Below are 26,724 nucleotides of genomic sequence, written 5' to 3' on the forward strand. Positions count from 1 at the left end.
GCTGCGGATAGGTTGAGCAATACGAGCAGGGAAAGTTTACCATCACCTGCCGCTCGCAATAACTTGTCGCACACCGCAATCAATGCTGTTTCGGTACCAAATTTGGACCCAAACCCTGCTTGTAGGGGGTCTAGAAAGCCCTCTCTTTCGATATAGTCTTGAAATTGTATTGTGGACACTTTTTCTAAAGTCATTCTGGGCCCGGAAAGACCTGCTATAGGGCGGTAGCGCTGAAGGTTTTCTGGGTCCAGGTTTGGCTTCTTCAACAAAGTGGAGATAAACGGCAGTTTCAATTCTGCCGGAACTGACCCCTGGTTGAATGACGCATTTATAAAAGTAGTCGCAAATGAGGTTAGGTCCGAGGCCATACGCTTTGCTGCACATGCAGGAAGGGGAAAAAGTGTGTTGTTAGTAGGCTTTAGAGCTGTTAGGAAAGCAAAGATGTTCTATTCTGAGACTGGCTTAAAAGCAAAAGGTGGGATATTAGGGGCATGGTCCTTATGTCCAGACGTATAGGCGAGAACATTTCCTCTGATTCTCTTCGAAGTTTAATACTTTGTGGATCATTTTGATCTTGTCCATGAAGAAAGTATTAAAGGCATTGGCCTGGTCACTCGCTCTAGTTGGGACACACACAATTAGCTATCACTCTGAAAAGTTCTTGAGAGTGATTAGCTGCTGCTGCAATCTTTCCTGGTAAGAAATCGAACTCTGCCTTAAAAATTGCGTTTTTAATATCTCCTTAGGGCAGCCTTTTGCCATGTCAGCATCTTCAGGCAATTTTGTGGAATGCCTTCTTCTCTTCAAGACCTTTGTAGATGTTCTTTAAATCTCACAGCAGGCCAGTGTACCAAGCTTTAGAGACTCTCTTAGGAGTTGTTGTTCTTAATGGGGCATACGTAGGACACTAATTATTCATTATTGAAGCCTCCTCCCTGAAAAAGGCATCGTATTCATAAGGAAGATCTCGAGAGGCCAGCGCATCTCTTCAATCGCTACCAGGAATTGCATCTAAGTCTTTTCTTTTGTGCATTAGATCCACACAATTAGTCATAGGTGAATGATGTTTATGTTTGGTTACATTTTAATGAAAAGAGCCTAAGATAATGAACTATCCACAAAATTCGTACTGTGTCTGTCATTGATGTGCCCCGCCCTCTAGCGAAAACAACGTCCAGACCGTGACCGAATGTATGTGAGGCTGAGGTTGTTAAAGGTGACAAGTTGTGACGAGCCATTATTTCCCAAAGTTGTTTAGAATCTGACTTTGTTTGCTCCTCCAACCAAATATTTAGGTCGCTGAGGCATGGTACCTCCTTATATTTACTTCCTACATGTGCAAGATATTGATCGTGTCCCTCTAACGAGGCCGTGGCAGGACCTGGGGGCCTGTATGCAAGTAGTATCTTCACAGTACAGTTTGGTGACGTGGAGAAAGTCATATGGCCAATTTCAGCTGCATCCTTCCAGTCACTGGGAGATTTTCGAATAAGATCAATACCTTACTGTAATACCTCCTCCTGTCTTTAAGTGACGGCTGATATTTTTAATTGAGTAACCCTCGGGCAGTAGATTGTGTAACATGTGGGGTGTCTCTGAACCATGTTTCTGTTAAGAAAAGAATGTCCACTTATATGTTTCAATTCAAATATTTAAATCAGTAGAACCTGGAAGCCCCAATTTTTACTTGGGCAGCTCAGCATTTCATTCCCCTTGAGGCTGACACAGGGAGTGTCATTTAGATGAGTAATTATAGCAAAGCGAAGGGCTCTATAAATAAAACAGCGTTTCATCTCTTCGTTCCCTAACATGTTTATTTTGATTTTTCTGCAGATTGATTCCTTTGAGCTCCTGTACTACTATGACGAGTACCTGGGCCACTCCATGTGGTGAGTAACTTATATCTATCGCAGCTGCTCCCCGTGTACCCCCCAATTGACAAGGGGTGAGAATGTATGAAATGGACAGCTTTCCTTATAGCCCGGCCAGAACAGTTCACATTATAGCCAGGGATGCACAGCTTACATTGTAGCTAGTTACAGTGCTGTTCGGGATTCACACGAAGATTAAAGCTAGCAATGGTCCGGACACTGTGACAACCCTCCCTCCCCCCCTTTATCTGAAATCCAACATGGGTGTATGACTGTCAATGAGGAACTTAGGCACTGCGCTGCATGTTTCCAAACGGCCCTAGTGGGCGTAAGCCGCAATCAAAGATTGATAGAAGCCCCACGGAGGCCAAAGCTCCAACTTCCATGTTCTTCAAGAGTTTCACCTATCCTGGGTGCCCCGCTTCTTGGAACCCCATCGGGGAAAGCTTATCCAGGCCGCTAGCACCATTATACAAGGCCTTGCAGGGCCCAAAAGTTACTCATGAGAATGTGGGAAGGCTTTCTTGGGAAAAGGTCAATCCAGGGAACAAGTCATTGTGGTGTTAGAGGTGAGAGAACTGGCATCAACGAGTCTGGGAACGGACCAGCCTAAGTACAAGAATGGGAAGTCCCAAATAGCCGACACAGCTTATATCATCTGGGTAGCTCAGGGTGCATAGCATGTTTAGTAGCTCAGCGTGCATAGGATGGTTTATAGCTCAGGGTGCATAGGATGTTTTGTAGCTCAGGGTGTTTTGTAGCTCAGGGTGCATAAGATGGTTTGTAGCTCAGGGTGCATAAGATGGCTTGTAGCTCAGGGTGCATAGAATGTTTTGTAGCTCAGGGTGGAAAGGATGGTTTGTTGCTCAGGGTGCATAAAATGTGTTGTAGCTCAGGGTGCATAGGATGTGTTGTAGCCCAGGGTGCATAGGATGGTTTGTAGCTTAGGATGCATTGGATGTGTTGTAGCTCAGGGTGCACAGGATGTGTTGTAGCTCAGGGTGCACAGGATGTATTGTAGCTCAGGGTGTATAGGATGGTTTGTAGCTCGGGGAGCACATGATGTGTTGTAGCTCAGGGTGCGTAAGATGTATTGTAGCTCAGGGTGCATAGGATGTATTGTAGTTCACGGTGCATAGGATATGTTTTAGCTCAGGGTACATAGGATGTGTTGTAGCTCATGGTGCATAGGATGCTTTGTAGTTCATGGTGCACAGGATGTGTTGTAGCTCAGGTTGCATAGGATGGTTTGTGGCTCAGGGTGCACATGATGTATTGTAGCTCAGGGTGCATAGGATGTATTGTAGCTTTCAGTGCATAAGATAAGATATATTGTAGCTCATGTTGCATACGATATATTTTGACTCGGTGCATATGATACATTGTAGCTCAGGGTGCATAGGATGTATTGTAGCTCAGGGTGCATAGGATGTATTGTAGTTCACGGTGCATAGGATATGTTGTAGCTCAGGGTGCACATGATGTATTGTAGCTCAGGGTGCATAGGATGTATTGTAGCTTTCAGTGCATAAGATAAGATATATTGTAGCTCAGGTTGCATACGATATATTTTGACTCGGTGCATATGATACATTGTAGCTTAGGGTGCATAGAATGTATTGTAGCTCAGGGTGCATAGAATGTCCTGTCGCTCTGGGTGCATAGAATGTATTGTATAGGATGTTTTGTAGTTCAGAATGCACTGGACACTTTGGCCCGATTCATGGAAATGTGCACGGAAATCCCACAGAGGCCGCGCTCCGAGAAGGTCACTGTGCAATCCTGTGCGCAGAATGAAAAATGCACGCTCCTTGTATTCATGGAATTTATTGCGCAAAGTAACAGTAATCGCAAACTGTGGCCGTAATGCCCCTGAAACGCCCCCACGCAAAGCAGAAACAGACAGTACAGCTACCTTTGTGCGCTCCCCCAGGCGAAAATACATGCACCCTCAAAATAGTGCGTGGGTTCCTCCGCAAGCATGCCTGCATCTTGGGGACTGTGCGCGTGGTCCCCCATAACTGTATCCGGCACTGCAACAACATGCGAATTAAAAATCATAACTCAGTAATTACACTGGAAATCTGTGTGCAAACCCCCATAAACCATTACTGCACCCCGCTAAACTGTGTATGCGCACCCCTAAGTTACATCAGAATCCGGGTTGAGTACACGCACCCTGATATCCAACATGCAACCCCACCTTCTGTGTTGCAAACCCTAAGCGCAAGTGTACTTACGCCTGCCTTCAGCTGGCCGATCGTCTGAAGGCCATTTCCTGGCCGAGAGGTTGTGAGATCGGATCCATGAATATGTCTCGTGCCACGCAATTGTGGGCCTGCAAAGGGCTGCCTGCAGGCCGCTCCTTCGGAACACCCTTTTTTGAGCAAGTTCTTCCTCATTTTTGTTGTTCCACCCCCTTCCCAGCTCTCTGCGCAAGCCACGGCCACGCTCTGGGTGGAGTCTTGAGCAAGGCCCTCGACGGCTCGCAGAGACATGCTGAGCCTATGAGAACTCCACGCAAGTCCCGGAAAAGTACAGCGCATTTGATTCCATGAATCAGCAAACGGGGATTTGCGCGCAGAATGGCGCGCACATACCCTATTTTACACGCAAATAATTCCATGAATCGGGCCCATTGTATTTAAAGATGCACAGGATAGATGTCATCTCGGGATGCACAGGGCATGTTGTTTGGGTTGCACATGTTACATTGTAGCTCAATGATGCACAGGAAGCTATATTCGAGTAATGGACGCACAGGGGAACCGTAGCACCTGCATGGTAGCTGAGAATGTACAGGTCAATGCACTGATCTGCACGGGATACAGTGGAGCTAAGGGCAGAAGGCTACATTTAAATTACTCATGCACAGGAAGATACATTGTTGCTGAAGGGGTAAATGCTACATTGTAGCTTTGTGTTTGCTTGATATATTATAGCCCAAGAGGCACGGAATACACTGCAGCTCTGGGTGCACAGGCAGGTATGCTCTGCTTAAGGTGAACAGGCTATGCTGTAGCTAAGACTACTCTGGATACATAATAGCTCAGGATAAACTGGATACATTGTAGATCTGTAAGGACAGGATATACAGTAGTACACAATGCACCTGTTTCATCTTTAGTGGAGCGCTGGCTTGCCATGGACTGGCTACACAGTGCTGTACAGATCCAATGGTTCAAGACATACAGCACATGCCCAATTATTAAAATGAAGACGAAAGAGTGACCACCAACCCTGCCTGTCGCTCCCATTGGCCAGCTGTGCATTGCCCCGTTTCTAGAGCTGACCAGCGGTGCATTGCCCCAGTTCTAGAGTCGACCAGCGGTGCTTTGCCTCAGTTCTAGAGCCGACCAGCGGTGCATTGGCCTGTTTCTAGAGCCGACTAGCGGTGCATTGCACTATTCTTAGAACTGACCAGCGGTGCATTGCCCGAGTTCTAGAGCCGATCATTGGTGCCTTTCCCCAGTTCTAGAGCTGATCAGTGGTGCATTGCCCCCATTCTAGAGCCGATCTGCTGTGCATTGCCCCAGTTCTAGAGCCGATCAGCGGTGCATTTCCCCTGTTCTAGAGCCAGTCAAGCGGTGCATTGCCCCAGTTCTAGAACCGATCAGTGGTGCGTTGCCCCAGTTCTAGAGCTGATCAGCAGTGCACTGCCCCGTTTCCAGAGCCGACCAGCTGTGCATTGCCCTGTTCTAGAGCTGATCAGTGGTGCATTGTTCCAGTTCTAGAGCCGATCAGCGGTGCATTCCCCAGTTCTAGAGCCGCTCAGTGGTGCCTTGTCCCAGTTCCAGAGCTGATCAGCAGTGCATTGCCCCATTTTTAGAGCCAACCAGCAGTGCATTGCCCCAGTTCTAGAGCCAATCTGCAGTGCATTGCCCCAGTTCTAGAGCTGATCAGCAGTGCACTGCCCCAGTTCTAGAGCCGATCATAGGTGCACTCCCCAGTTCTAGAGCCGATCAGATGTGCCTTGTCTCAGTTCTAGAGCCGATCAGCAGTTCATTGTTCGAGTTCTAGAGCTGATCAGCGTTGCATTGCCCTATTTCTAGAGCCGACCAGCAGTGCCTTGTCCCAGTTCCAGAGCTGATAAGCAGTGCATTGCCCCATTTTTAGAGTCAACCAGCAGTGCATTGCCCCGTTCTAGTGCCAATCTGCAGTGCATTGCCCCAGTTCTAGAGCTGATCAGCAGTGCACTGGCCCAGTTCTAGAGCCGATTATAGGTGCATTCCCCAATTCTAGAGCCAATCAGCGGTGCCTTGCCCCAGTTCTAGAGCCGATCAGCAGTGCATTGTTCGAGTCCTAGAGCTGATCAGCGGTGCATTGCCCTGTTTCTAGAGCCGACCAGTGGTGCATTGCCCCAGTTCTAGAGCTGATTAGCGGTGCATTGACCTGTTTCTAGAGCCGACCTAACGGTGCATTGACCATGACTCTAGTGCACTTCTATAGCGGCCCACTGGCGCATTGCAAGTGCTCTTGTTCGAGTGCAGGTTAGTGGTAGTCTCATGGCGAGTACTGCGGTGGGGTCTGCGTGCCTATCTAGCTGCGCCTGCGGCCCTCTCTTCCCTCTGCTGATGGACCGTATGGTCGCCTCTCTTCCCGTTGCAGGTACATCCCTTTCTTCCTCATCCTCTTCATCTACTTCACCGGCTGCTTTACCCGGGTCAAGCACGAGAGCCGGATGCCGGTGTCCGCCTGGCTCCTGGTGGGGCCCAGCAGCCTCTACTATTGGTGAGTGTGAACCCCCCACCCCACCTAGGACCCCAGGGTGAAGCATGTCTGGGGGAAACCAGCAATGGCAGAGTCCTGCAATACTGGAGAGCGGGAGGGCATCATAAATTCACAGGCCCAGACTGTTGACTGGCCTTGACTTTAGAGGGATATATACAGTAATGTATCCAGCTGTACAGTACACAAATATGAAGTCACCACTGAGATCTGTGCATGTATTAAGCACAAGACCACGTGCCATTTCCTTTTCACAGACTCTGTGGTGTCTCCCAGGTGATTTTGATCCCTAGGATAAGCCTTTGGGTGTCGATAATTCTTGAGAATACCAAACTGAAAAAGTCATAAAATTGCAAACGTTCTGTAGAGATTATGAAAAATAGCAATGTAGTGGGCCTTGATTTAATTGCAAAGTTTTAGACGAAGCAGCATTTTCTATACATCCCCAGTGTGTACACTACTCGGGTGCAGAGCTGGGCTGAGGTGGGGGTGGGCAGGGCGTCCTCAGTGTGGGGTTGGACTTTGGAGTGGGAAAAGGCATCAGGGTAGAGGCGGGCCTTGTTGAAGGGATAGGCCTTAAGGGCATGGATGGACCTCATAGGTAGGATGGGCCTTGGAGTAATGAGGGGAGGGCCTTGATTAAGAAACAAGTGGTATCCCTCGGTGAGGAGCAGGACAGGCTCGAGAATGAGTAGTGACATTGTGTCTCTCATGTACAATGTGATGATGCCAAACTAGCCAATTAAAAGAAGGTTTTCTAGTTCTAATGTTGTAGCTAGCTCATTATAACATTATTCCGAACTGTAAATGATATGTCTGCTATATAAACACTTGGTATTATGAGGCAATAAGGAGTTAACTCAGATGGGCCAAGCACAAGTGCTTTTCTTCTGACCCGCCTCCATCTCTGATCCAGTTCTCTATATTTTGGTTTTGGTGCATGTGGTGGGACTTGAGTGATACCTTCTGGCCAAAACAATGCTGCATGGAAGAAGAGACGGAAATGGGTGTTCAGAAGAATGATACTGCTGTAGTCAGGGATCCACAAATTAGACAATTAAAAAAAAAGGACTCAAAAAGTGGAGCACACACCGGGCAAGAAGCAACGCTGTTTATTACAGCTGGGTGAGCACACATCAAACAGAACAGTGGATAGGCTCTGATCAAAAGGCTGACATCTGAATGGAATACAACCAGTAGTTTTATACCAAGAAATACAATGGTCGGAAATCCATTGAAACAGCTGCAATTTAGAGAGTACACTTTTTTCAATGTTTCCCAGGAATTTCATTGGCTGATTGATGTCACCTCCTTGATGTTTACGTTGATTAGTGAAGCGTAATTGAAGCAAACGGTTCAACAGTTTCCCATCACATTACCTCCCCATGTGGTACCACATTTATTCACACCCCACCCTGGAACAACTTGTTATTACTGAAGTAACATTTGTGCTGACCTCCGGAACTTTAATACACTGCCATTGGTCAGCAGCATTGAGAACGGAACTCGAGACACCCTACAGCTGGTGGGAAAGGGGACATTCACATGATGCCTGTTGGAGAATGACCTTCGCAAGCAAGCTCTGTGGTGGATACTCTGAAGGCTGATCACCTCCCCAGAGCTCAAGAACATACTCTCTGATTGGTTCTCCCAAGAACGTCACTCTGTACAGTGTTCCCTTCTGAGTGCTGCCTGCCGATGGGCATCAGAGGTCATGTGATTGGTACAGAGCCACTTCCCCGCTGCCTTATAGGTCGGCTAGTTTGGTTGACTGCCCTGTAGTTACATCACCCAGTTCTACCTATGTTGGCTTCCTTGTGATGAGCATCTTGAGCCCCGCCCCCTTTCGCATATCCCTGTCGTACTCATCACGTGTTTCAGATTGAGGTTTCCCAGGGCCAGCCTGCCCCGAGTGATTTCCCACTACGTGTATTTATAATGGCACTATTTTTATCCTTCCCCTTCTTCGACTAATCATTGGATAGTGACTTGGACTGTCTGTACACCCTGTGCATCGTTACCCCCAACCGTTCCCAGTAAAGACCTTTTTACGGGGTGTCTGTGGCTTAGAATACCTGTGTTATTTCCGTGTAGCTGCCCTCACCGCCCCCTTCTTTACACCCGCAGTTGTAGGTGCGCCCCCCGGTCTGGTGCTGAATTAGCACCTTTAGTATGCTTCGTTGCCATGGCAATTGGCGATGCATATGGCATTCAAAGGCCAGTGTACATTATGTTTTGCGTGTTTCCCCTATATCCCAGTGAATAGTTGTTTTACAAAGTAGTTGCCCAGCAGAAGTTAGGATATAGGCATGTTCGCTGTTACTCCTCTCTGTGCTTTCGTCCTCTAGCATATCCCGGTGCATGCACAAGTAAGCAAAATAACACAGCAGAATAGGGTGTGACTCCAGGTTAAGCACTAGCGCCTTGGGAAAGGCCTCCTCTGGTGCTCCGTAAAGGTGGGTGCCCAAATGGCATGGAATTGGAGGTCATGTTTTAGTGAGCCCGTGCCCTCCTACCTCTGGTACACCGATTAACAGCAGAGTGGAAAGCTCTTATATATATATATAAATTCCTCACTCGTAATTTATGGAGTCTATGTCAAAGTCTCTCCATGACAGTCTTTTAGTCTAAGCCACTGTCTCTAAGTCACAGTATCTCTTCCTCAGCCCCAATCCCTCAGTCAAAGACTCTCAGTCCCAATCCCTCAGTCTCAGTCTCCAGTCTTCTTCACAAACTGTGTCTCAGTTCCTCAGTTTCATTCACAGACTCCCAGTCTCTCCGTCACTATCCCACAGTCACTCAAACTCTGTAGCACTCTCAAAGCTTGAGTTACAGTCTTCGAATCCCAATCACAGTCTCTCTGCAACAGTGTCAATCACTCTCCAATTCTGCTCATGACAGCCACACTCTCAGGCTCACTCTCACAGTCTCAGTCTATATTAGTCACAGGTCCTCAAGCTCTGTCTCAGTCTCAATATTGCAAGCTCAGTCACAGTCTCTTAAGTGTCTGTGACTGATTTAGAGAGACTGTGCTTTCTCACAGTCTCTGTCATCTCTGTTTCCCAGTCCCATTCTGTCAATCTTAGTCACAATCTCTCAGTGTTGGTGTCTTACGTGCACACTCGGAGTCTCTCTCTCTCTCTCTCTTTTTTTCTCTCTCTCTCTCTCTCTCTCTCTCTCTCTTTCTCTCTCACTCTCTCCCCCAGCATTGCCTCATCTGTCCTTTCTTCTTTTCCCCATCTATATGACACTCTTCGTCACTCTATTTGTCTCTCGCTTTCTCTCTTTCTTGTGTCTTTCCTTCCCCTTCCTTCCTTCTCACTCGGGAGTGTGCTGCCGGTCTGGATGGAAATCATGCATCGGAACGCATTGAAAGAATTACAAAGCTGCATGGAGAGCTTGTAAGGGGCTGGACGCAGACTTTGTCTCGTCAAAACAGGGTCTTCCCTGTTCTTCCAAAACCATCAAGGACCACATAGGCACCCTGGCTCCTGCTTTGGCTGACTACTGCAACCACTCGTTCACCACTGGAGCCCCTCCCCCGAAGCACTCTCTTGTTCACCCTCTTCTCAAGAAACGCTCAGCCAACCACTCCTGCCCGGCTAACTATCGCCCGATCTCAATCACTCCTTTCGTGGGCAAACTCCTGGAAAAGCTGTCAATCTCCCAGCTTAATCTTCACACTGAATCTGTTGGTTGTCTCCATGACCATCAGTCTGGCTTCAGAGCTGCCAGAAGCATAGAAACCGATCTCCTGAACATCCATGAAGAACTGCTCTCTAACCTTGATTCTAATCTCCCCTCTGTCCTCATCTTACTCAGTCTCTCTTCTGCCTTTGACACGGTCAACCATGCCATGCTTCTCAACCGTCTTCGTGATAACATGGGTATCACTGATCAGGCTTGGGCCTGGCTGACCTTGTCCCTCTCTGATCAACCCTCCCAGGTCCAACTTGGGTCCTTTCTTTCCTCTATCTCACTCCCTACCTGTGGTGTTCCCCAGGGATCTAACCTCTCTCCCTGGCTTTTCAACCAATACCTGGCACCCCTCGCCCACTGCATTGCCACTCTCTGCTCCAACTTTCAGTGCTATGCGGATGACACAACTCATTTTCAGGCTCGTCTCAGCCACCTCTTCTCCTTCTCTCATATCTAATTGTCTGTCCGCTATCCAGGAGTGGTGTGCTGCCAACGATCTCTGCCTTAATGCCAGTAAGACGGAGATTCTCCTCATTGGCACACCTGCACCGTCCTTTCCTGTTCCTCTGTGGCAGGCCTCTCTTGGCCCTCTTCCTGCTCCCACCTGTGAAGTTAAGAACCTCTGGGTCATCTTCAACTCCACACTCTCCTTTTCTACTCACATCTCTGACATCTCTAAGAAGTCACACTACCAGCTGCACCTCCTCAGAGGTATTCTTCCTTTCCTCTTCGTCCCCCAGAAGCTTACTGTCTCTAGAGCTCTGGTTCTCTCTAGGCTGGACTACTGCAACAGCCTCTTTCTAAATCTGCCTGCTTCTACTCTCCGCCCTCTGCAACTCATCCAGAACAGGACTGCCTGAAGCCCAGGGATCGTATCTCTCCGGCACTGAAATCTCTGCATTGGCTCCAAGTGGCTGCAAGGATTAAGTTCAAGACCCTCTGCATTGTCCACAAGGCCTTCCGGGGCCTGGGTCCTCAATACCTCCAAATCTCTCTTCGTAAATACCTTCCTACTCGAGCTCTTCACTCTTCCACCTCCAAATCCCTCAGGGTCAGTCGTTTCTCCAAGCAACGAGTTGGTGGTAGATCTCTTTCTTGGGCTGTGGCCTCCCTCTGGAACAGCTTCCCTGCCTCTCTGAAACTCGAGGAGAACCATCTCTGGTTCCGGAAGCACCTCAAGACCTTCCTCTTTGCTTCTGCCTTCTCTCTTCCTCTCCCCTGCTGATTTCCTGTCTGATACGGCACTGGTCACCTGGCTACCCTCTGATTTCGGACCCAGGTCCTTACCCGCCCAGTTGCACACCCGCACTGCCTCCCGGCAACCTGTGCACTTGGGTCTGTATCTGTAACCTAAGAGTCCCCTTACTTGCACTTTTGGACACCTGCTGTTTGCACGTACCCTCGCACCTGCCACCTGCTGGCCGCACTTCTTGTTATTGTTTTGATCCCATGTACAGCACTACCCCCTCCCCTTTCCCCAGGCACTTTTCCCCCTTCCCTGTAGTTGCACGATTTAAATGTCACTGGGCCTAGTAAGATCGTTGTCTCTGTCCTCCCTCTGTTCCCCCTTCCTTGCCTCATTGCGCCTTGTAACACTTGTGTTTAGGTGCATTACAAATGCCATATCATATCATGGGTCGAGGTTTGTATGGAACTTAAGCTCTGTTGTTAATCATGAAACCTGCAGACAAACACTGAGTCGAGCAGCAGCTTCAGTCGAACTGGAGCTAAATATTCGAATGTTGCTTAAATGATTTTCAGCTAGAAATTGGCATATGGCCTTCACGCTATTGGATCATCCTTACATCACGATTATAACTTGCTTCTTTACATGAAGGTGGATGCCCTATTTGCCAGGGTATGACTGGTGAAGGGGCTGACCTGAACCTACTGGCTAACTTTCGCCCTATGTCTCTCCTTCTACCCTACTCTAAAGTGCCCGAAAGGGTTGTGTTCAACCGTCTTTCCAATTTCTTAAACATCCACCACCTTCAAGATCCCCTACAAGCAGGTTTCCGCTCCTGTCACTCCACTGAAACTGCGCTCATAAATGTGTCCATCTTCATCGCCTCTTCTAAGCTCTCCAACCTTTCCTCTATCCTAATTCTCCTTGACCTGTCTGCTGCCTTTGACACTGTCGATCACTCTGATCTCCTTAATACTCTCTTTCTTCTTGGGATTCGCGTTCAGGCCCTTGCCTGGATTGAATCCTACCTTGCACATCGCCAATTCTCTGTCTCCTGGAGTAACAACACCTCTCAACTCACTCCTCTAACTGTTGGTGTTTGACAAGGCTCTGTCTTGGGTCTGTTCCTCTTTACACTCTACACACCTGCTCTTGGGGCACTAATCCCCTCCTTTGGGTTCTCGTACCAACTCTTCATGGACGACATCCAAATCTTCTTCTCCATCCTTGAACTCTCCTCTGATCTCTCTATCAAATATAATGTCTCACTGCCATTAAATATTGGATGGCTTTGCACTCTGTGATGTTAAACAGAGGTGCTCTTCTGCCCTGCCAAAAGCTCCCTCTCATCTCTTTCTCTGCCTATCCAGTTCCCACCTTACACTCTCCCCTACCCTTCTTCAGCTAGCAGTCTCAGCATCATCTATGACCCTTCTCACACCTTCTCTGCTTTCATCTCCAAAACTGGAATAGCAGCGTCCCTCAACTTCCTACATGTTAGGAAAATGAGGCACCTCCTTCCTTTCAACACCACCAAGCTTCTCTTAACCACTCTTGTCTTCTCTAAACTGTGCCAGCATCCTCTTTGGTCTCCCCAACTATGCTTTCTGTCCTCTCGACAAGATCATTAACTTCACTACCAGGACTCTCTTTCAACTCCCTCACTTCACACCTACTTCCTGGTACCGTCACCAGGCTGGATGGCTGACGATGCAAAACAGAGCCAGATTTAAATTTCTTCTACTGGTTCACAAATCTAACCACGGTAAGGCTCCTCTGTATGTAGCCTCCTCTATCCAACTCTGCAAGCCTTCTCTTCATTTCCGCTCTGCCTCCTCGACTACCTTTGTGGCACCTTTCCCTCCCTGTGCTTCCTCTCGTTTCCGCTCTTTCTCTCTTCTTGCTCCATTGCATGGAATTCTCTTGCCCCGGACATTCGAGAAACAGTCCACACCGATTTGTATAAAACCAAATTAAAGCATACCTCCTCACCTCCGCGTTACACCCTTAACCTACCTCTCATCTGTGCTTACTAGCTGACATTCGTCCCTCACCTCTAACCTGCCTCTGTCCCTCACTTCATCCATCATGGTCACAATCCCAAGCACAGCTGGCTAAATCGCCTGCCTGCACTTAAAAACGTCCAGTGTTGGTTGTCCTTAATCTATTTATGTCCACGAATGTATTGTCCCCGGTAACTGTTCCATTTACTCCCCTCCCCAAACTGGTTAGAAAGTCCCCCATACTCACTCCATTGTAAAAAGCTCACTGCTTAGTGTCAAATCTGATGTCTTATCTATTGTAAGTTCTTTTGCGATCAAAAGAGCATTTTTCCTTCTGTGTATGTAAATAAATAAATAGAATGTTGCTGGGTCTTGCAACAGCACAATGTTCCAACTTGCTGCAAGCTTTAGGCAGGGTGGCGAAGAAAGAGTGTGTACCCAGTCAGTGAACTGTTGTTACTCCACCCCGTTGCTGGCATACGCTAGCGGGTTTTCTCAGCTGAAGGCAAGGGGACCCTCAGGCATCATTTTACAATGCGGCGCCAGTGAAATGCAGCTTAAAAAGCATTACCCTCGCATGGCGCTCTGCCTCAGCCAATCTTTGCTTCAAAGAAAGCCAAATATTCCATGGACTGGGCTCCTTTACACCAGAGCTAGCCGGCTACCTTTCATTCTCCAAATGTTATGGCCTACAATTCCCAAATCACCTGGAAGGTAACGGGGGGCTACCTCTGCTTTAGACAGCTCACCTGCACACCCCATTGTCACAGGTTTAGCCAGAGTTATTGCACCTGCTGCTGGAGCCTAAGCCGAGACTGCCATCTAGTGGCATGTTTTTGCAATTGCACCCTTGTAACTTCTGTTGTCTTAGTCGCCTTGAACATGGTTGTCATTTTTCATGTGTGTGCCCTGTGTCGCGCTCGGATGACGTCTCTAACACGTGTCCCTTGATCTTTTCCGATGCCAGGTACCTGGTGACCGAAGGGCAGATCTTCATGCTCTACATATTCACCTTTTTTGCCATGACGGCCTTCATCATGCGCCAGAAGCAGAAGGGCTGGGTGCTGGACAGCAACGGCCTCTTCCTCCTCTACTCCTTCATCTGCGCCCTGGTCCTCATCGGCGCCTGGGTGGCCTGGCTCTGGAATGACAGGGTCCTGAGGAAGAAGTACCCTGGGGTCATCTACATCCCCGAGCCCTGGGCCTTCTACACCCTGCACATCAACAGCCTCCACTGACCAGGGCCTACCTAGGCCAGCACCAAACCACCGCTCTGCTCTCTGAGGGCAGCCCCTTCACACGTCTGCAAACTATTACACCACCCCCTCTTCGGAGGGGATGCCACTCTGCTTTCCTGTACAGAGAACGGGACAATGCTCCTGAGAGGGGCCGCAAAACAAAGGGCTTGTTGACAAAGCTAGCGGTCAAGCTGAGATGTTTAGTTTTGGGACAAAGAAGCTGTCACTTGTGTAGTTTGGGGGAACCAGTGTTGTCTCGGCTGTGCAACCTCACACCTCTCTTTGTATGAAACAGACACATGGCCTCCTGCCAGAGGTGGAGTGAAAACCAACAGAGGCCCTGGAAATAGTGTTCAATGTTCTCATTCTCAGCAGGTCCAACATTTTTCCTATGAGAGCATTTGGAAATAAGACACAGAATAGGCCCAGGGTGCAGAGGCATACCGGGAAATCTCCAGCGTTCCCCATAGGCCAGTGCACCCTTGCCTCCTGCACAAACATTGCGTTGTACATTGACAGCTTTCCCTAGGACAGTACGGTGATAATCTCGCATTCTGATTGGCTGGATTTTATTTTGCCGCCTGCATTGCAGAATTCTGTTATTCAAGCTGTCATTGAGACCGACAATCAGACTGTAAACCATACTCTCGGCCAGGCTGTTGACCATACCTTTACCATCACTGTGTGGCAGGCTGTTAAATAGTCTCTAAGCAGAAATGTTGCTCCCACTTTCATGCAGCCTTTAACTGGGTGACTGCAATTTTATGCTAATTTTAATCATTTTAACCTGCTTTTTAATATAGAGTGTATTAGGCTTTTAATGGTAAGAAGGCATATACAGATTCATTTCATAAGACTACTTTTTTGACCAATAGACTTCGATGCTTTCACCCGACTACTGGTTACCTCTGGAGGCTCTGCTTAGAAGTCCTTAGTTCCAAACCAGTTGGCTCTACTGCAAAGCCGTAAAAAAAACCATGACTCTAATGACAATGTCAGTGTCGCCAGGAAGACAGTGTTTTTCTGCTCAGCAGAGACATGTTATGTTAGGTTATTGGGCATTTGTATAACGCCTTATTTATAATTGGTATGATCTCAAAGCGTGTGGGTTGAACGCCCTCGGGGACCGTAGTCCAGGTCAGTGGAGAGAGTAGGGTAGTAGGTAGTGCTTGGGTGCACTCACTGTGTGTGCAGCCAGTGCGGTTTACGTGGGACACATAATGTAAATACATAGTGGGCCAGCAGCGCACCGCGCTGGAACACTTCATTTTACCACATCACACCAGCAGCATCTGGAATACTCTAGAATATTGCACTGCAAATTGTGCCCTGCACACTGAGTAATTGCAAGGACAGCTGCGTTCACATTCAACTAGAAATATGTCCGTTGTTCGATCCCTGACAGGTCAGTGATACTGAAAGCCTGGGGGGCCTGGGTCAGAATCAGTCACATATGAGGCTGCTGCGTGTTATTGTGTGGACGCAGCTCTCCAACAGCAGAGCAAGAGTCGTGTACAAGCTATATTGGGGGATTGAGGGTTTTGAAGAGGAAAGGGGTGCCTTCCTTGTTTGCTTGAAACTGCTTTTATAATCTTTGAGTCTGCCGCTGGGTGGTATGTTGCCATGTATTTTTCGAAGTGTGCCTTCCTGAATTAGGACACTTGCTGGTTCATTCAGATTGAGTCTATGCATTTGGGGCTCTCCCAGTTGTCTGCATAAGAACTTAATGAACACCGAGAACCACAGAGAGGCATTTCCTGTCTGGAGGTGCCCTCCAGTACATGTAATGCTATGTTAAATACTTTTATAAAGAGCTTAAACCCCAGAGATGTTAGACACCATACAAGTGTATGAAGAAACACTAAGCTGGGAGTTATACGCAGCGTACATCGCGTCATCGGTAAGGGGCGGCCAGGCTAGATGGGCCTGGCAGTTCCTATCAGTCATCAGTATCCATATATCGCGCCAGCATCCACGTCACACGCCTAGTTTGCTTGGTGATGAGGGCACCTGCCATCTTTGCTTTGCCTCATTCTCTCTGGGGTGTTGTGTTACCTTTTCAAGCTGATCATTGCGGCGGGGTGTGTGTGCGTGTGTTTGTGTGCATTGATCTTTCCACATCCTGTCATCATTGTTGCCCTCAAAACATAAAATAAAAAGGTGTGCAAAGCTAAACATGACTTTGCTTGTTGTGTGCCAAACACCACCCAACACCTTGGTTTGGAGTCTCCAGAAAAATGACCTGAGGTCCCATAGAGTACACCTTCAGGGTCAGATACCCACACGAGTGTGGGGGCAGCGGTTGTTCCCTTAACCTTGTGGTGGTCCTTGTTCACTGGTTGTTTTGGAGACAGAGATAGAAAAACCAGAACTTCTAGGCGCGCTGGCTTGCTGGACATAGCTGCCATTGGAAGACTTCAAGGTGGGCATCTTGTGTTGTGATGCATTGCTCTGCCACCCATCGCCAGCCTGCTTCCCATGCCCACTGATGGCCCCTGATTGGCTTTCTTTGCTTTTACCTATTAGAGTTTATTTGCTACCCTTTCCAACTGATAATTGCACACAAGGGACTGAATGAACCTCGCTTGTAGGGCAGGTTCTATCCCCACTGGTTCATGTTTCTGACACATGTTTGATCAGTCTGTCAGTAGTGTGATGGGGTCACAGGCGGGACATGAACCCTAAAAGGCCAGGGCACCCAGATAAGGGGAAAACGCCATTCCTTAATAATGTCTGTTCTGTAGATTTGTCCAGAAAGAACTTCTATTATAAACTCCAATCAATTGTCCTATCCTGGAGCTCAGCCCTGACTGCCCTGCTTACCTCTGCTTACCTCTGTTGAACCTAAAGGGTTAGAAGGGTGATCCTGGGTGTAACTCCCATCCTAGAAAGGCGTGAGAGAGCTGAGGCAGAAGGACAACCGTGCCGATAAGGGCCACAGCCTGAAGTTACAAACCATACCCCCATTTTTAAAGCCTAGGTACAATTTAGGACATCTATAGGCTGTGTGGTGACTCATGCTCATGGCGTTGCAAGTAACTAAGGGTCGCATCGGGTAAGATGACAAGATGGGCTGTACAGCGTTGTGCAGGAGGTTGGCATGTTGGGATGAAGCGGGGCTCTGGACATTGTGGAAGGAACGTAGTGTTGACGTCAGGGAGCCTCCCCAGCTGGCTGCTTGATTTCAGAATGACTGGTTGCCAATGCAAAGCATTGGCCTGCAAGGTGAAGGACAGCTCAAGGCAACCATTGGTACCAGTGGTGGGAGGAGGGAGGGTTTAGGCCTTCCATGAACCAACCTGGTCCTCATCCAAGTGGCAAGGTACACCTAGGCCCAATAGGAGGGTGTGTGTTCCAATTTTCAAATCCGGAGCTAAATTTTAAAAAGAGCTCTTTAACGAACAAGTGTTGTCGCTTGGAAACAGAGTGAAACATTTGGGGGCCAGCAGGAGGAGAGGCAAGACAGCAGTGAGCAGGAAGGTGAGGGAGTGGTAGACACTGAGGTGTAGGAGATCCCGAGAGAGAATTTGTTGTTGGACGGTGAGTAGGATGAGATTGGTGCACATAAAGTAAAAGTAGAAACAAAATGGAGAAGATTACAAATAAGGTATAATGAAGCGACAAAGTGATACAGGAAAGGAGGGAAGGGACTGCAGTAAGACCTTGATTGGCATGGCCTTCCAGAGACTGTGGTGCCAAGGAGCCATGTCCACATTCTAGACCAACTAGTTGGTTCACCCTGAAGGGTGAGCATGTTATGGCCTATGACAGTCCAGTCAGTCAAGCTTGGAAAAAGGCTGGGTACCCTGCATTCCAGATATTCATAGGAGTGTGATGCACAACTCCTATAAAGATGCCTTAAGCCCACAAGAGCGAAGGTGTCGGGCAGACCAGAAATCCCAAAGGACCAACCCGTCCACACAATTAGGCGCAATCAATCTCAGGGACCTTTTTTTCCTCCAGGATACTAACAAATTCCTAAAGACAGAAATAGACAGCAGACTATGACACTTGTGAAAGCCTTAATCCTATTTTTCTCATTAACAATAAAAGGAAATCTAAACTGGCAAAAGATCTTCAGGCCTTCATTACATGTAGTGCTCAAGATATATGGCGCCAGAAGTGGGATCAAGGGGACTTGACCACAGAGATTCACAAGAAGCTTAAAGGTTGGACAGGTACCCGAATGCAGGCAATCAACTCAATGGAAAGTCGTCCCCCCTGATCATAAAATGAGTGCCCTGGACAAGATCTGGCAGTTTGGCAATCAACTGGAGGACTCATGACGAAAAAAAGCCCTGGAATGTTTACTGCTGGCTAGTCAATCGGACTGGTAACCTGTAAAATACCCATGCACTGGTGCTATGAAATCTTTTGCTCCAATGTCATTCCCAGTCAAGAAAGAATCCTCCTCCAGACCGACCTAATAGTATAGTACATATACCACCTTGACGGTCCTAGTGCATCCTTCCCTTTGAAGGGGTATTGAGTTCAATCCATTCTCATGAAAAAGAGCCAGAAAGAGGATTACCCATCTTGGCCCTAAATCTTTCAGTCATGAGCATCCAAATCATTCCTGTGGATTGAAATGAACAGCTCGACTATGAGTTTAGATAGACCTGCACCATTTCAAAGGTGGAGGGTCCCAGCCTATGACCCTATAAGAATGGTCCTAGTGCTCATCTTCCACCTGGATCAGCCACCATTCTGTATACCAGCATATGCATCCCGCCGAAGAACTTTGGGGTCAAGAAATCCCAGATCGGTCTCTGCTCCTTCCAATCCCAGGCAAGCAACTAGACCCAAAATACTACAGTGTATGACCTACCCCATTTCTCTGTTTAAAGGGTTCTCTGACCCCAACTGCTGGCTACTTCTATAAGCTCCGAAAGGGATGTACGTGATTATACCGCGATGGAAACGTCCGAATTTGAAAATGTTAAATCCGAAATGTCTACCGTGGTGGAATCCCATATTGGTTTTCCTGCATCCCCTTACCTGCTCCCCCTCCGTTCCCCCTACTTGCCTGTTGGCTGCGCACTTCACTGTGTGCTGCCGTCTGCCTGCGATGCCAGTTCCCTTCACTTACGTGGACGGGAACCGGTGCCATTGGGTCCTTTTTTAATTTTGTATTTTTTTTTAAACAACTTTATTTCCGAGCAAGCGGTGGAACCCCCCGCAACCCATGGTCCCATTATAGCAAAAAAGGCTGCGGGGGACACCCCTCCACCCCCGGCTCCCCTTTGCTATAATGGGCAGGTATGGTAGAATTGTGCAAAGTCTTCGGCTGCACGAAATTTGGATACAGCTGAAATTCAAACAATTCTACCATACCTTTATTTTTTTCCAACATTTTATACGGATACCATCAGAAAGCTGGAAACCCAGAGTTGGAATATGAGTCAATATAGGGTCACTTTCAGGAAATCCTAGGAGTAGCCTTAAAAGATGATCTTTACTTTGTTGATAAGGCTGAAAGTGCTCTTCACCATGAAAGGACACTATCCAACCCTTCTGAGGCATGGAGAGAAGAGGTTGCAGCAACCCTTCAGGGAAGGACTCAAGAGGGGAAGAAGAGGACAATTCTTTGAATAAAGGATGGGATCCTTTTACCCTAATGCGGGGGAACAGAGGCAACCGGACACTGCTCCGGAGAAAGAAGGGAATGTGACGAAGTCCCCAGCAGGACATTGAACGTAAGCGGCTATGGATCCTGGATAAGCGGGAAAAGGCTTTTCTGCATTAATTTGCATTCTGTGAGTGGGGTCTAGAAGAGCTTTCACAACCTTAAGTCTGCCGCAGAGAGCCAGAAAAGGAATGGAACAGGACCAGTGAAGAATAGCCGGGACAACGCATAGAGGCAGAAAAGGAGCGGAACAGGACCAGTGAAGAATTACAGGGAGAACACATAGAGCCAGAAAAGAGTGGAACAGGACCAGCTAAGAATAGCAGGGAGAACACAGAGAGCCAGAAAAGGAGTGGAACAGGACCAGTGAAGAATAGCAAGGAGAACACATAGAGATAGAAAAGGAGTGGAACAGGACCAGCAAAGAATAGCAGGGAGACGCATAGAGCCAGAAAAGAGTGGAACATGACCAGCTAAGAATAGCAGGGAGAACACAGAGAGCCAGAAAAGGAATGGAACAGGACCAGTGAAGAATAGCCGGGACAACGCATAGAGGCAGAAAAGGAGTGGAACAGGACCAGTGAAGAATAGCAGGGAGAACACATAGAGCCAGAAAAGGAGTGGAACAGGACTAGCAAAGAATAGCAGGGAGAATGCATAGGACAGGACCAGCAAAGAATAGCAGAGAGAACGCATAGAGCCAGAAAAGGAGTGGAACAGGACCTAGCGGAGAATAGCAGGGAGAATGCATAGATGCAGAAAAGGAGCGGAACAGGACCAGTGAAGAATAGCAGGGAGAACACATAAGAGCCAGAAAAGAGTGGAACAGGACCAGCTAAGAATAGCAGGGAGAACACAGAGAGCCAGAAAAGGAGTGGAACAGGACCAGTGAAGAATAGCAAGGAGAACACATAGAGATAGAAAAGGAGTGGAACAGGACCAGCAAAGAATAGCAGGGAGACGCATAGAGCCAGAAACAGAGTGGAACAGGACCAGTGAAGAATAGCTGGGAGAAGGCGTAGAGCAAGAAAAGGAGTGGAACAGGACCATCGAAGAATAGCAGAGAGAATGCATAGAGCCAGAAAAGGAGTGGTACAGGACCAGCAAAGAATAGCATGGAGAACGCATAGAGGCAGAAAAGGAGCAGAACAGGACCAGTGAAGAATAGCAGGGAGAACGGATAGAGCCAGAAAAAAACATGGAACAGGACCATCGAAGAATAGCAGGGAGAACGCATAGAGCCAGAAAAGGAGTGCAACAGGACCAGCGAAGAATAGCAGGGAGAGCTCACATAGCCAGAAAAGAAGTGGAACAGGACCAGACAAGAATAGCAGGGAGAATGCATAGAATGCATAGAGCTAAAAAAGGACTGGAACAGGACTAGCGAAGAATAGCAGGGAGAATGCATAGAGCCAGAAAAGGAGTAGAACAGGACCAGCTAAAAATAGCAGGGAGAACGCATAGAGCCAGAAAAAGAGTGGAACAGGACCAGCTAAGAATAACAGGGAGATGCATAGAGCCACAAACGGAGTGGAACAGGACCAGTGAAGAATAGCTGGGAGAACGCAGAAAGCCAGAAAAGGAATGGAACAGGACCAGTGAACAATAGCCGGGAGAACGCAGATAGCCAGAAAAGGAGTGGAACAGGACCAGTGAAGAATAGCAGGGAGAACACATAGAGCCAGAAAACGAGTGGAACAGGACCAGCTAAGAATAGCAGGGAGATGCATAGAGCCAGAAACGGAGTGAAACAGGACCAGTGAAGAATAGCTGGGAGAACGCAGAGAGCCAGAAAAGGAATGGAACAGGACCAGTGAAGAATAGCCGGGAGAATGCAGAGAGCCAGAAAAGGAGTGGAACAGGACCAGTGAAGAATAGCATGGAGAACACAGAGAGATAGAAAAGGAGTGGAACAGTACCAGCAAAGAATAGCAGGGAGACGCATAGAGCCAGAAACAGAGTGGAACAGGACCAGTGAAGAATAGCTGGGAGAACGTGTAGAGCAAGAAAAGGAATGGAACAGGACCATCGAAGAATAGCAGGGAGAACGATTAGAGCCAGAAAAGGAGTGGAACAGGACCAGCGAAGAATAGCAGGGAGAATGCATAGAGGCAGAAAAGAAGTGGAACAGGACCAGCAAAGAATAACAGGGAGAACGCATAGAGCCAGAAAAGGAGCAGAACAGGACCTAGCGAAGGATAGCAGGGAGAACGCATAGAGGCAGAAAAGGAGCGGAACAGGACCAGTGAAGAATAGCAGGGAGAACGCATAGAGCCATAAAAAACGTGGAACAGGACCATCAAAGAATAGCAGGGAGAACGCATAGAGCCAGAAAAGGAGTGGAACAGGACCAGCGAAGAATAGCAGGGAAAACTCATAGAGCTAGAAAAGGACTGGAACAGGACCAGCAAAAAATAGCGGGAGAATGCATAGAGCCAGAAAAGGAGTGGAACAAGACCAGCTGAGAATAGCAGGGAGAACACATAGAGCCAGAATAGGAGTGGAATAGGACAAGCGAAGAATAGCAGGGAGAACGCATAGAGCGAGAAAAAGAGTGAAACAAGGCCAGCGAAGAATAGCAGGGAGAACGCGTAGAGCCAGAAAAGAAGTGGAACAGGACCAGCTAAGAATAGCAGGGAGACGCATAGAGCAAGAAACGGAGTGGAACAGGACCAGTGAAGAATAGCTGGGAGAACGCATAGAGCCAGAAAAAGAGTGCAACAGGACCAGCAAAGAATAGCAGGGAGAGCTCACAGAGCCAGAAAAGAAGTGGAACAGGACCAGACAAGAATAGCAGGGAGAATGCATAGAATGCATAGAGCTAAAAAAGGACTGGAACAGGACCAGCGAAGAATAGCAGGGAGAATGCATAGAGCCAGAGAAAGAGTGGAACAGGACCAGCTAAGAATAACAGGGAGATGCATAGAGCCACAAACGGAGTGGAACAGGACCAGTGAAGAATAGCTGGGAGAACGCAGAAAGCCAGAAAAGGAGTAGAACAGGACCAGCTAAAAATAGCAGGGAGAACGCATAGAGCCAGAAAAAGAGTGGAACAGGACCAGCTAAGAATAACAGGGAGATGCATAGAGCCACAAACGGAGTGGAACAGGACCAGTGAAGAATAGCTGGGAGAATGCAGAAAGCCAGAAAAGGAATGGAACAGGACCAGTGAACAATAGCCGGGAGAACGCAGATAGCCAGAAAAGGAGTGGAACAGGACCAGTGAAGAATAGCAGGGAGAACACATAGAGCCAGAAAAAGAGTGGAACAGGACCAGCTAAGAATAGCAGGGAGATGCATAGAGCCAGAAACGGAGTGAAACAGGACCAGTGAAGAATAGCTGGGAGAACGCAGAGAGCCAGAAAAGGAATGGAACAGGACCAGTGAAGAATAGCCGGGATAATGCAGAGAGCCAGAAAAGGAGTGGAACAGGACCAGTGAAGAATAGCATGGAGAACACAGAGAGATAGAAAAGGAGTGGAACAGTACCAGCAAAGAATAGCAGGGAGATGCATAGAGCCAGAAACAGAGTGGAACAGGACCAGTGAAGAATAGCTGGGAGAACGCGTAGAGCAAGAAAAGGAATGGAACAGGACCATCGAAGAATAGCAGGGAGACCGATTAGAGCCAGAAAAGGAGTGGAACAGGACCAGCGAAGAATAGCAGGGAGAATGCATAGAGGCAGAAAAGAAGTGGAACAGGACCAGCAAAGAATAACAGGGAGAAAGCATAGAGCCAGAAAAGGAGTGGAACAAGACCAGCTGAGAATATCAGGGAGAACACATAGAGCCAGAATAGGAGTGGAATAGGACAAGCGAAGAATAGCAGGGAGAACGCATAGAGCCAGAAAAGAAGTGGAACAGGACCAGCAGAGAATAGCAGGGAGAACGCATAGAGCCAGAAAAGGAGTGGAACAGGACCAGCGAAGAATAGCAGGGAGAACGCATAGAGCCAGAAAAGAAGTGGAACAGGACCAGCTAAGAATAGCAGGGGGACGCATAGAGCAAGAAACGGAGTGGAACGGGACCAGCGAAGAATAGCTGGGAGAACGCATAGAGCCAGAAAAAGAGTGAAACAGGGCCAGCGAAGAATAGCAGGGAGAACGCATAGAGCCAGAAAAAGAGTGAAACAGGACCAGCGAAGAATAGCAGGGAGAACGCATAGAGCCAGAAAAGAAGTGGAACAGGACCAGCTAAGAATAGCAGGGAGATGCATAGAGAAAGAAACGGAGTGGAACAGGACCAGTGAAAAATAGCTGGGAGAACGCAGAGAGCCAGAAAAGGAATAGAACAGGACCAGTGAAGAATAGCAGGGAGAACACAAGGAGCCAGAAAAGGAGTGTTACAGGACCAGTGAAGAATAGCAGGGAGAACGCACAGAGCCAGAAAAGGATGGGAACACAAGAAGTGAAGAATAGCAGGGAGAACGCACAGAAAAGGAGTGCAACATGTGGCGAGAGGAAGATGATAGGAGGGAAAGTGAAGAACCAGTGAAAAGTTGAAAATAGAGCCAAGGAAAGGCAGAGAAGAGGAGGAGGAAGTAGAGGTGGATAGGAGGCGAGAAGGTGGAATGTCAAAGCAGGAGACAAAGAGCAAACCAGTCCAAGTGGAGAGAAAGCTGTGTCAGTGGAAGAGCGACAGAGAGAAAGGAGTATGGAGTAAGAGGAAGGCAAAGAGATGAGGATATGAAGAAATATTAAAAGGAGATTGATTGCTGGCCCAGGATAGAAGAGTGGTGGGCAGAGAATGAGAGGAGCATGCAGAGATAGAAGGGCCATATGTGAATAACACGGCCTGTGGTAAACAGATGAAACAACCCCAGGAAACGGTGAGGAAATAGACAGAGGACTCAGAAGAAGTCAAGGCAATGAGAAGTGGGCAGGACCCTCAAGGCAGAGTAATAAGAATGAAAGAAGGACATCACCTTCACTCAAGAGGGCGAGTCTATACCTATGGCAGCCCAGATGGTCAAAGGGGAGGAAAAAGTACCCTGGGATCCAACCATTTATATAAGAGTTTGATGCATAGCCCCCTGTCAAGAACACTCAAGGCACTATGTTGGATGGGGCCAGGTAGACCGGAGGCCCTAGAGGCCCAGTGCCTAAACGCCTTGAAGGGCAACCAAGAAATACGGGGTGCGGTCAATGACCCTAGTACAAGACAATACTCATATCCGAGAGTGCAGAGGCGGTTTACCACCCAAGTGCCAAGGACACGGAAGAAAGACTGCAAGCAATGGCACCTGTGAAAGCCGTAACCCTGTTTTATTGATTAAATATATAAGGAACTGTGAACTGGGAGTCCTTCATTATACGATACTTTTGGGATCAAGAGCCTATAGAAAATGTATGTGATTCGTTCACAAACGGGTGACTGATAAGCCTGCGAGACTGGGGTCCGTCCAACGGTGGTTAACGTGTGATGACACTTCCACAATCCCACAGAACTCTCTGCCAGAGTGCTGCCAACTACCACTGCAGGACCGCCTAAGTCTCTTACAGATTAGGCCACCAACCTAGGACTGATATAGGGAAAGTTGACCAAGTGTTCCCGAATGACCAATCGAGATGCAGATCGTTTGCTCTGCTGCTGTGTCACGTGACAGCAGGTGATATTAAGAGAATGTAAAACCGACAGAATGTTACGACGATTGTAGGGCACCTGACTAGCACCTTCTTTCCCCTCCCATTCCATGCAAACAGGATTGCCTGTGAATCGTCCTCTCGGGGGAGCCAATGAAAGGCAAGACGAGCCATGCTGGTAAACAAGAATGGTAAACAAGAATAGTAAACAAGAATGGTGAATGGTAAACAAGAATGGTAAACAAGAATAGTGAATGGTAAACAAGAAAGGTAAACAAGAATAGTAAACAAGAATGGTGAATGGTAAACAAGAATGGTAAACAAGAATAGTAAGCAAGAATGGTAAACAATAATGGTAATCAAGAATGGTAAACAAGAATGGTGAATGGTAAACAAGAATGGTAAACAAGAATAGTAAACAAGAATGGTGAATGGTAAACAAGAATGGTAAACAATAATGGTAAGCAAGAATGGTGAATGGTAAACAAGAATGGTAAACAAGAATGGTAAACAAGAATAGTAAACAAGAATGGTGAATGGTAAACAAGAATAGTAAACAAGAATGGTGAATGGTAAACAAGAATGGTAAACAAGAATGGTAAACAAGAATGTTAACAGTAAGTTTCTATGGGCCAGATTCTTAAAAAGGAGCACACAGAATGCCCTCGTTTCATTTGCGCTACTTTCAGAATTTCGCAGGTCTCCTTATTTTCAAAGGCGATCTGTGCATTTCGGCAGGGGCTGTGCAGTGGCGCAGATATGCGCTGTCCAGCCCCCTTGTATACATTAATG

The 26,724-nt window shown here is 47.8% G+C and overlaps 1 protein-coding gene across 2 annotated transcripts in view; it reads left to right on the forward strand.

Moving 5' to 3' along the window:
- CLN6 (CLN6 transmembrane ER protein) overlaps positions 1-16,900 on the forward strand; it is a 70,623-nt gene extending 53,723 nt beyond the window's left edge. For both annotated transcript variants that reach the window (XM_069625117.1, XM_069625118.1), the window contains 3 exons: positions 1,834-1,889; positions 6,480-6,602; positions 14,455-16,900. In XM_069625117.1, coding sequence (XP_069481218.1) covers positions 1,834-1,889; positions 6,480-6,602; positions 14,455-14,725 — 450 coding nt within the window. In that variant the 3' untranslated portion in view covers positions 14,726-16,900. The remainder of the gene's footprint in view (positions 1-1,833; positions 1,890-6,479; positions 6,603-14,454) is intronic.
- Positions 16,901-26,724: the final 9,824 nt, after the last annotated feature.

Source organism: Ambystoma mexicanum, chromosome 11 (assembly GCF_040938575.1).
Source record: "Ambystoma mexicanum isolate Mex_15411 chromosome 11, UKY_AmexF1_1, whole genome shotgun sequence".
In the NCBI taxonomy this organism is placed as follows: domain Eukaryota; kingdom Metazoa; phylum Chordata; class Amphibia; order Caudata; family Ambystomatidae; genus Ambystoma; species Ambystoma mexicanum.